At 64.1% G+C, this 10,765-nt stretch overlaps 1 protein-coding gene and 1 long non-coding RNA gene across 26 annotated transcripts in view; one reads left to right on the top strand and one right to left on the bottom strand.

Moving 5' to 3' along the window:
- The window catches only part of ABLIM2 (actin binding LIM protein family member 2), a 129,806-nt gene that overhangs the window by 23,572 nt on the left and 95,469 nt on the right, over nucleotides 1–10,765 (top strand). For 24 of the 25 annotated variants that reach the window (XR_003912274.1, XM_029949155.1, XM_029949167.1 and 21 more), the window contains exons 1-2: nucleotides 6,343–6,403; nucleotides 9,084–9,227. Coding sequence is in view for 24 of the 25 variants with exons in the window: in XM_029949155.1 (XP_029805015.1) it covers nucleotides 6,358–6,403; nucleotides 9,084–9,227 (190 nt within the window). In the remaining variant the exon portion in view is untranslated. Of the gene's footprint in view, nucleotides 1–6,342; nucleotides 6,404–9,083; nucleotides 9,228–10,765 lie in introns of those variants that run through there. The other variant, XM_029949026.1, reaches the window with a different exon arrangement.
- On the bottom strand, nucleotides 8,189–10,759 carry LOC115299711. The gene is made up of 3 exons (XR_003912296.1): nucleotides 10,663–10,759; nucleotides 10,355–10,442; nucleotides 8,189–9,257 (listed from the first exon to the last, which is right to left on the bottom strand). It is a non-coding gene; the product is annotated as an uncharacterized LOC115299711 (long non-coding RNA).

Genomic DNA, 10,765 nt, shown 5'->3' with positions numbered 1-10,765 from the left:
CAGCGCCTGGCACTTAGCCGGGCACGGGACCCGAAAGATGATGTTGTCACACACAGGAGTGTCACCCAGGCTGATGCCCCCTGCGGGGCTGTGAGTCATCCGGTGTGTGTCCTGTCCCCCTCAGATTTAAGGAACATTTACTGGGGCACTTACACGTGTCCTGGGCCCTGGGTGTACGTTCAGACCCACAGTCATGTCAGCTCTCGCGGGCCCACCCTGGCCCCTGGCTCTGTGACCAGAGGGTCAAATACCGGCCTGGGAGCCCAGAGACGGAGCCCTGCGCCCCGCCTGCCCAGAGTCTCTGTGTGACCTGGGTCGGGTCCGCCCCTCTGCCATTGGCCAGTCCCCCTGTGCCTGTGTGGGGACAGGACGGGCCCAGATGCCCTAACCTTCTGGAATGCCACCCAGGAGATCCTCAGATGCCTCTCCGGTCAGGAAGAGCCGCTCTTCCGGCGATGAAATCATCCCCTCAGGGACGTGGGTGGAAAGGCCTCCTGGACCAGCTGCCTGGGGCTGGAGCGCTGGGGACTGGCCAGGGGCGCCGGCCTGCATTTCCAGGGCTGCTCACGGCCGCCGTGCCCCCAGCTTCCGCCTCCGGGAGGAGCCCGTACCCCCCTCATTGTGGGCCCCCCTCCACGAGGCAGCCCTGCCCCAGCAGGGTAACACCATTGCCCCCCTGCAGATGGGGGAGGGGCACTGGCCTGCTTCCAGCTCTTTCCACCCTCAGAACGGCGGACTTGTTCCCTGGGGTGGCAGTGACCAAGTCCCACCGGCCGGGGCTGTTGCAGCAGGTGTCAGCTCACATCCGGGGAGCGGGGGTCTCAGATCACAGGTCGCCAGCGGCGGTCCTTCCGTGGCCCCGAGGGAGGGATCGCTCCCGGGCTCGCAGACAGATGTCCCGCCTCTGTGTCTGCGCGTGTCCCCTCTGTGTCCCGACGTCCGTGTGCGTAAGGACAGTTGTGTTGGAGCAGCGCCCACCCGTGACCTCACTGTCGCCTGACCACCCCTGTGAGGGCCTTGCCTCTAAGTCGGGTAGAGTCTGAGGTGTGGGGGGTCAGGGGCCAACTATGACCCTGGGAGACCACAATTCGGCTGTCACAGATGGGCCCTTTTAGTGGCCTCTTGGGACCCCGCTTCTGACTGCACCAACACTCGGGAGGGAGTGGGGCACGGCCGATTGCTGGGTCTTCTTCTCCCTTTCCCCTCCCCCATCAAGTACGAGGCTCATTCCAGGCTCCGTGGGGCTGCCTGGTGTCCCCACAGCCTGTGTGTGGCCCAGAGGGACTTTGTGGGAATGAGCTCCCGGCTCCGGGCAGGAGAACCATGGGGCAGCGGGGATCTGAGCTCCGTCTGCGGGGACCCAGACGCCAAGCTGCTCCTACTCGGTCGGAGAGCCATCCTGGACTCCCGGGCCTCCCCGGGTCTGGTGGAATTTTCCCTGTGAAGGTCCCCCAACCTGCCCAAAGGCAGCAGAGTCCTGGGAGCAAGGGGCCCCACATCAGGCCGGGTCGCCCAGGATCACACCCACCCCGAGGCCCATGGGACAGCATGACCCTGGCGGTCTGGGGTGAACTGGGTCCTTTGTTTCCCCAGCCCCGGGCTGAACTTTGGGGGCCCTGGAGGCAGACTGGAGCCTCCAGCGAGGTCCCCACCTGGAGCGAGCCTCGGGCCGGCTGCTCGAGGAGGTGGGAGGCACACTGCTTGGGACTTGGGCCGGGGAGTCTGGGTCTGGCCGTGGTTTTCTGTGGCTCAATAAGAAACCGCCCCAAACCTTCGGCACCAAACATGCATTCTGGGACATTCGCGGGTTCTGAGGGTCAGAAATCCAGAAAGGGCATGGCAGAGGCGTTTTCTGTCCTTTCCACAGTGTCTGGGAGTCATAAAGACCGGGGGTGACCTGAGCACGGGGGAGGATGGACCTCTGGAGGCGTCGTGGCTCCTGTGGCTGGTGGTCCGTGTGGTGGGCGTCAGAACAGCCCCACGTGCCCCCAGCCTGCGGCCACTCCATGTTTGGGATGGTTGGGCTTCCTCCCAGCATGGCCGCTGGGCTCCAAGGTTGAGCAAATGTCCTTAAAAGCCAGTGTGTGGCATTATGCTCTGGCTCTGAAATCACGCGGAGTCGTTTCCATCACACCGTTGGCCGAGGCCATCTCCGATGCCCACCTGTGCTCCAGGGGAGGGGTCTCAGACCCCCCACATGTAGCTCAAGACGCGGTGAGGCCACATTGGAGAAGTTGGTGGGACCGGCATCTGCCCCAGGGACTGCGCAGAGGGACGCACGTCTGGACCTCCCGAAGGAGGGGCAGTCAGGGGGCCAGGTGCCCGGGCACGCCGTGTGCAATTTGGTGCAGTAGGTGTGGATTCGTTGCATTTATTGAACCCCTAGCAGGTGCGAGGTGCTGCGCTGGGTGCTGTGCCTCCTGGGGGAGGCGGAGACCCCTTTAGAAGAGAGGATGTCAGGAAGACGTTCAGGGCCGTGGGGCGAGCGGGGGGGAGGGTGAGCTCATCCACCCAGCAGATACTTCTGGCAGCGTCCGGGGCCGGCCCTGAGCGGGGCCCAGGGGACCCCAGGACGTCATGGGCGGAAGTTGGCCGGTTTGGGAACATGCCGAGCTTTCACATCTCAGTTCTGCCTGCAGACCCTGTGCCGAGCCCCACGTCCACGTCCACGAAGCCGGCCGGCTGCAGTCAGGCCTCAGGTGAGCTCCCTGGACTCCTAAGAGGAACCAGAGGCCACATTTGTGGGGAACCAGCCGAGGGCCAGGTCACTCCCAGGGTGTCGAAGGAACAGCTTCACATGAGGTGGCATCCCCAGGAGGACAGGGGTCCTCGCGGTTTGGTGGCGGCAATGTCGAAACGGGCATGCGGGGGGCTGCCGGGACTTCAGGCGTCCGGTGCAGCGAGCTTCCGGGTGGGGCTTTTCTGTCCCCATCTCAGTGCCCCTGAGTGCAAGGCCCGAGCTTGGCGGGGCGCAGGCACTGGCCGCATCTCCGCCGGGTGGAGGACTGGGCAGGGGACATACTGAAGAGTCACACAGGATCGCCCGCCTGCTGGGCCCAGGCTGCCGACGGCCTCGGGGAGAACGGCCGCCCCAGAGACCGGCTTCCTGGGTCACGACTATAATTAGCAGGCGGCCTGTAAGTAGGTTAGGGAAGGGGGTGCTCCCGTCTGATTTGGTGTGATTTTCCAACACGCAGCACTGGGGGTGGGCAGCCGGGGAGAGCAGGACCTCGTCTGGGCCCGGGGCACAGCCTGTGATCGAGCCCGGGGGCGGGGCACACGGCCTCCAGGGCTCGGGGGTGGCTGCGTCACCTGCTCTGTCTTTCGAAAACCAACCCAAAGAAACACCGGCGCTGGAGGGAGGCGCAAGCCACAGGGAGGCCGATGGCCGCGTGGCGTGTGCAAGAGCCTCTCCCCAAGCCAGGCCCAAGGGACACCACGTTCCAGGCCGGGGAGGCAGGTACACAGGCCGATGGGCAAGGGCCGCCCAGCGTGGTCAGGACTGTGATGGAGGTGAGCATGGCGTGTGCGCTTGCTGAGGCCCGGAGGGCACCTGCCCACCTCGTGTCACCTCCCAGAAGTTCTCCCCGATTGCACCCAGGTCCAGCCCAGGCTGTGCCTCACTGTGGCTCTCTGCTCATTGTGGCGGTTGGAGGTGAAGACGTGAGAAAGGACAGAAGCTGTGTGCCTGGGAGCCACCCGGGGCGTGCGGGAGCCTCAGGGGTGGGCGTGCGTGTGTGGTTTGTGTGGCTGTTCAATACCAGAACACAGCCACGCAGTTTGGAACCACAGTGGCGCGATGCCAAGAGCAGAGGGGAGAGCACAGCGAGGCCGTCCCGGCTGACGGGGTGGGGGTTCCAGGTGCGCGTCCGTCCTGAGCGAACCCTGGGCAGGAAGACCAGGGACTGTGGTCTCTGTCCCCGCCAGGCACAACCCGCTCGGGCTCCGGCACGAACTGGACCCTCGGAGAAGGAAGAGCACGTGCAGAACCACGTGACGGACGGAGGGCACAGCTGGAAGCCTCCTGGGGGTCACACCCCGCAGGAGCCTTCTGTCTGGAATCGAGACACAGATTGCTGGGACCCGACAGGCCTCTTCCCCGCCCCCACCTGCCCCCGTGCTCGCTCGGCCGCGTGTCCCCTCTCCTGCCGCCGGCTACCTGGTGTGCTGGCCCTTCTGTGCCCCCGTCTCCCTGCCGCTCCCGAGCTCCTCCATTCCGGTAGCTGAACGGGTGCGGACCAGCAGGGGGCTGCGGGGGATGGGCGGGCATTGCCGGGTGGCCAGAAAGTCCCCACCCGTCTCTACGTCTCAGCACTGTCATCTGTAAAACGGGGGGGGGGGGGGTGATGGGGACGCCTGGGTGACTCAGTGAAGTGACTTCGGCTCAGGTCACGACCTCCCAGTTCGTGGGTTCGAGCCCCGCGTCAGGCTCTGTGCTGACAGCTCAGAGCCTGGAGCTGCTTCAGATTCTGTGTCTCCCTCTCTCTCTGCCCCGCCCCCACTCACGCTCTGCCTCTCTCTCTCAAAAATGAAAAAATGTTAAAAAAATTTTTTTAAGTTGAAACTGGGGGTGATGGACCCCTCCTGCAGGTGAGGGGCCAGGGCTGTGCCCGTTTGGGCCCCGTGCCATCTGGCACACAGTAGGTCCTCAGGCCTCCTCTGGGTTCATGAATGACTGAATCGGCAAGCAGCAACGGCACTTGGGGTTGAGCACTTCAGAATTAAGTGCTTTTACCTGCACTGGGCGCGGTGGTGCAGGGCGGGAGGGGGCCGGGCGGAGGCTCCGAGGCCGGAGGAGGCCGGCCTCAGTGGCGCCTGCAGTGGGACGGACCCCGCGGAAGAGGGGGGACCGCGGAGGGCACGGGATCGAGGGGCGCACCGCCGGCCTCCAGTCTGACGGTGGATTCCTGAGGACAGCGTGGGAAGCGGTCGGGGCTGCGCTGGCCGAGTGCGGGCAGAACCAGGGGGCCTGGCAGGCGCGGAGGTGGAAGTATGTTCCCAGCTCAGCAGAGTGAGGAAATCGCCGCGCCCGCCCGCTGCAAGGGAGAGGGAGCCGGGCTGGACTCCGACTTGAGCGGTGGTGTTTGTGGGGTTCAGCCAACGTCCCTGCTCCCCACCCAAGGGCCGTGAGGCGGTGCTGGCCTGGGTGGGCACCGCAGGGTGAGGCGCTGGGTACAGAGGCCAGTGTCGAGGGGCCCCACCTGCAGGAGGTCACTGTCGGACGTGGGGGGAGGGGGAAGACGACCCTGTACACAGCAGGCGCTCAGCTACACTTGCATTGTGAGCTCTGATCCGCACGAGGGTCCCACCTTTGGGGATACTTGTCCCCACTTCACAGAAGTGGGCATGCGACCTGCCCAAGGTGTCACGGCCATGGAGGGGCACAGCAGGGATCAGTACAGCTGTCCCCTTCCCGCCCCCACCCTGCTGTGTCACGAGGTGACCAAAGCGTGGAGGCAAATCCAGCCAGATGAGCTGGTGTGTGAGCGAAGGCACGGTCCCCTGGGAGCTTCTGGTCTCCCTCTTGTCGCCTCCTGCCTGTCCCCACCCCCAGCTCTGGGGGGGGGGTGGCGCTGAGATCTGGGGACCTGGGGACAACCAGGCCAGCCTTGCACCAGGAGCTTTCTCAACTTTAATGGAGTCTAACACAATTCCTCATGAGACCAAGCTCCAATTTATAGATGTGAAAACTGAGGCTTCTTGGGGTTTGGTCAGTTCTCCAGGGTCACACCGGGGCCCCCGGATGTCACACCCTCTGCTGCTGGCTCCAGTCCCAGCGCTAGTAGCCCCCAGAGAGGAGGGGGACCGCAGCCTGGAGGGGCTCTGGGGCCTCGCGGGGACTGCGGGGCTGGCCCTCGGTCCCAGCTCACTGGCCGCGTCCGTCCCCCGTGAACGCCCCCATTACGCGGTGATATAATACTCCCTGTTCCTGCCAGGCTCCCCGGGGCCGGGTTTCATCGGCACAGGGGATCAAATAGCCGCCACCCTTTGTGGGATCGATTCGCACCGCTCGGGCTGACGCCTTAGGTGACCGTCGCAGCCAGGCTCCGGGAAACCGCAGACGAGAACTGGTCTTGGAATTGTAGGGGGACCGCGAGCCGGTGCGGTGAGGCTCCGCTGAGGCCGTTCTCTCGCGCTCTCCGCTTCTTTGCTCTTAAACATTGTCACTGACTTTATTTCCTGGCGTGGCTTTCCGTCCACAGCAAAACTGCACAGAAAGTGGAGTTCCAAGGACACTGCACGTGTGTTTGCATCTTGCAACGGTGGGGGGCTGGGGGTGCTCACTGCGGACAGGAGTGATCCCGGTTCGTTATTATGAACTGAAGTTCCCACCGGGGTCGGCGGGCGGCGCTGTGGATGCCAACAAGTGGCCGTGACGTGTGCCCACATCGCAGAACACACGGTGGGTTCGCAGCCCCCCGCCCTGACAACCGCCGACCTTTTTTTTAAGTTATTATTGTTTCCATGGTTTTGCCTTTCCCAGGATCTCCTGTCGATGGGATCCCACAGCCCCGAAGCTTCTTCTGATGGGCTTGCTTCCCTTGGTAATAAGCATGTAGGATTTCTCCATATCTTTTTGAGGCTTGATAGCTAGTTTCGTCAGAATTCTCCTTTCTAAATGGAATACCCACACGCCAGACACCAGGCCCATCCCTGTCCTGGGGCCGAGTGGAGAAGAGCCTGGGTGTGGTCATGCGCAGGTCCTGGACCACCATGTCCCCAGGCCTCAGTTCCCTCGGCAGCATCAGGGACAACAGCCCGCCCCGGAGGAGATCTGCCCCAGCATAGTCCCCATACGGGGATTTCTTGCAAGTGCAGGAGATGCAAGAAGTAAGCCCGTTGTGGGGGTTTAGAAGGCCCCCGCCACAAGTCTGCAGGGTTCACGGCTGGGATGGAGGGCCAAGCCAGCAGGTGCGGCCAGAGGGAACGCCTGCGCTCCATGGCGCAGTGTCTTCTTTCCACCGCCAGAGGGCAGCACCACCGCTCTACCGCCCAGAGCCCCCAGGAGGCTTTAAACTCCCCCCCTCCCCCCGCCCCGCCCGTGGGCAGGGTGGGTCCCCTCGGAAAAAAGCAGCTCCGCCCACAAGCCAGATATATCTCCAGGAGCCAGGAAACGGGTGGTGTGGGCCGCGTGTTCCTGAAAATGACAGTAGCTGTTGTGTATTGAGCCCACATCCTAGCAACCGTCTGGGGCAGGTGATGGGAACCGGCAGCTGAGCAGACGGACAGCTGCGTGGACGGTTGGACACTCCAGGTCACAGCACGTAGGAGGCGAGGCTGGGGCTGCACCCAGGCCGTCTGTCCCCACAGCCTGCGCTCCCCCAGGACTCTGACAGTGACCTTCCCTCCCTGGACTTGAGCCCGATTCCAGCAGTAGAAAGACTTGCTTGTCCACTCGTGGACAGACGGCAGGCTGTTGTCCTTTGTCTGCCTGACAGATGAGAAAATAACAGTGTCCGGCGTCGAGGACCTCGGTCCCCCTCCCCGCCCCCACACAGTCTCGATTGAGCCTCGGGATTGGCCACGCTGGGCTGTCCGCAGGCTTCACATCGGATTCCAGCAGCTCGTTCCAGAAGGGGAGTCTGAAATTCAAGCCCAGGAAATCCCGCTCTCTGCCTCCTTCCGCTGATTGTATCAAGTAGTAGATGAGGCCATTGCTGCACTCGTTCTACAGGAAGAAGAGGCAAAGGGCGAGCCCAGTGTTGGCCCTTCAGCGAGGGCAGGAAGGTCACCAGGGTCCCAGGAGGGGCCCCCGCCGGGCGCTGCACTGCCCTCTGCTGTTTGGATCCTGACGCCTCTGGAGGCACAAGGCAGGCGCTGCCTCCCGGCCCGGGGTGCCCAGGGCGACGCCACACTACCTTCCACGCCGCTCGCCTCCTTCCCTGCACCTGCCCCTCGTCCCCAGCTAGCTGGCACCGTGCTACCCTCGCGGCGTTCACAGCCCTCCTCCGCCTCAGACAGCCTGCTGTCCCCACCAGGCATGGCCCAGCTCCCTCTGTGCCACCCACTCTCACTCTCCCTGCCTCGGGCAGGGACCGCAGCAGAGAGGGACCCTGCTCTGGCAGATGGGGGCTGCTGGGATGCGGGGTTCTGGGGGGCAGGGGGGGAAATCGAACGGAGAAGTGTTCTCCTCTGTCTGGCATGACCTCCTTGATGTTTACTACAGAGATGAGACAGACGTCAAAGCTGGTGTTAGAGAATCGTGTTAATGGGTGTGTGTGTGTGTGTGTGCGTGCGTGCGTGTGCATGCATGCACCTGCCAAGGAGGTGGGGAGGCCGGGAGGTCAGGAGGCCGGGAGGCCACCGGAAGGGGGCGTCCACGTGGCTGGTCAGGTTTGGTTTCCTCCTTTTGGTCCTGAGTCAGAAGAATCCACCCAGCTCAGGTCCCTATGACATGGGCCATGCTCTCTGCCATGCGGCCAGCTCCTCCCTGTGTTTCATGTGACTCTGCTGGTCCCCAACCCCTGGGCCTCCCCCAGCCTCAGCTCTGCCCCTTGGGCTGTCTCCACTGCCAGGCGTGGGCTCCTTAAGGGGTCGGCTTGCTGGGGGCCCCCTCGTCCTGTCTGCCGGCCTCCACAGGGGGAGGGTGGGGAAGAGGAGCATGTGGCCCTGCCCAGGCCCCAGGAGCCCCACGGCTGGGCCCTTTAACTGCCCACCACGACTGTCCTCAGTGGGTTTCTGGCAGCTCCATGAACATCCCAGGCCGTGGCGGGACTCAGGTCCACGTCCCCAGCACACAGAGGGACTTGCCATGCTTCCTGCTCTGGCAGAAGGGAGTAGTGTGGGCCTCCCGGCAGCGGAAGGGACCCTCAGCTCAGGGGAGACAGCAGGAGAACAGGATGCCCTTTGGGGCGGGGCTGCGATCCCCGCCCCACACAGACGAGCACACAGCGATGGGGGCACATGGCCACGTGCGGGCGTCGTGGAAGGAGCTCAGGTCTCCGCTGCCCTCTGGTCCCCCGGGAAGGAAGACCAGTCTGTCTCCTGACGCCCTCGGGGCTTGAGCTGGCGGGGCGCAGTCGCCGGTTTCCTGGCCTGTGCGCGGTGCACCCCGGTATCTAACGTGGCTGCTCCCCCTGCAGTGTCGGAGCCCCAGGCTGCTCACAGCCCCCTGGAGAAGCCGCCCAGCACGGCCATCCTGTGCAACACCTGCGGGAACGTGTGCAAGGGTGAGGTGCTGAGGGTCCAGAACAAGTATTTCCACATCAAGTGCTTCGTCTGTAAAGGTGAGTGTCCCCGTCCTCCGTTCCTCACCCCTGCTGAGAGAGGTGACATCTCGTGAGGACATAGATACGCCAGCTAAAGCAAGAGCTGGGGGTGGGGGCGAGGAAGGATCTGGAAGCTTCCAGGGAGGGCTTTGCAGAGGAGGTGGTGTTCGGGCTCTAACCTGGAGTGAGGAGGAACCCGAGGGGATGCCAGGCGGATCCAAGCGGCAGGGGCAGGTGCAGGGGGTGTGGAGCGCCGGTCGGAGGTTTGACCTCGGGGTACTGCAGGGCTGGAGGGGGATGGGGCTGGGGGCCCAGGCTCCTCCTGGTGCCGTTGGCCCTGAGAGGGACCTGAGACTGTCCCTCGAGGGGGTGGCTCTCCAGGGCTGGACCGTGGCCTCGGATGGGTCCCTCAGAGGGTTCTGTGGGGGTGTCTCCCATGCTTGGGGGTGTGAGGCCGCAGGTGAGGCCCCCACCCCTGGAGGAGCGCCGCCTGCAGCCCTCCGCGAAGACTACCTGTTGAGCCCCGTTGTTTGGAAAGAAAACTCGAGAACACTGGCTGGGGCTCCTACCCCAGAAATGGGCCTAAAGCCCCGGGAGGAGGGCAGAGTGCAGCGGGAGACACGGGGGTCCTGCGGGGGCCAGTGACCCGGGGAAGACCCCTGCGCCCCGAGCACCACCCACGCAGGGACCTCTGGGGCGACACCGTCTCTGGCAGGGGTGGGAGTGCCCTGGGACCCTGGCACAGCCTAGATCGTTTTTTGGGAAGGATAGAGTGACCCCCTGGGGGCGTGTGAAAATGGCAATCCTGTAGGACCCTGAAAACACGCCTTTGCCCATGATGCTGCTCCCGTGCGTGGTCCCGCCTCCCTCTGTGGTAGAGCCCCACCTCCTCTGTGGTCAGAGCCCCACACCCCTCTGTGGTCAGGGTCCCACCTCCGCTGTGGTCAGGGCCCCACTCCCCTCTGTGGTCAGGGTCTCCCCTCCTCTGTGGTCAGGACCCCACCCCGCTGTGGCCAGGGCCCCGCCCCCTTTGTGGTCCAGGCCCCACCCCCTCTGGTCAGGGCCCTACCCCCTCTGTGGTCCTGGCCCCACCTCCTCTGTGGTCAGGACCCCACCCCCGCTGTGGAGAGCGCCCACCCCCTTACCTGAAGCTTCTCTTCCTTGTCATCAGAGCGTCCCAGGGATTTGTCTGGTTTAATTTTCTCTACTCTCCAAAACACAAATTTGCTGTGTCTGAAAAGCAAAATCCAGTGACCTGCTCTTCCTCAGTGCCTACTTTAAAAGACGCGGGAAGTGGCCGCCGCGTTTAAAAGGATTGTCTGTAAGCGCAGACCTGAGGAACCGGGTAAATAGAAGGCATCAGGATGGGGTCCCGGTTTGACCCACAGGGTTTGGTGGGAGGGGTCTGCCCCGGGAGCCCCTCCCCTCCCACAGCGCCTCTGGGACAGATCACCTTGTCCTCTGCGGTTTAGTTCATGAGCAGACCTGGTGATAGCTGCAGCCTTCTTCACCGCCTCAGGCGGCGGCCCTGGCGGGGCCCCACCTGCTCTGTGGTC

Source organism: Suricata suricatta, chromosome 1, assembly GCF_006229205.1.
Source record: "Suricata suricatta isolate VVHF042 chromosome 1, meerkat_22Aug2017_6uvM2_HiC, whole genome shotgun sequence".
NCBI classification, from domain to species: Eukaryota; Metazoa; Chordata; class Mammalia; order Carnivora; family Herpestidae; genus Suricata; species Suricata suricatta.
This window is presented reverse-complemented; position numbering and strand designations above follow the sequence as displayed.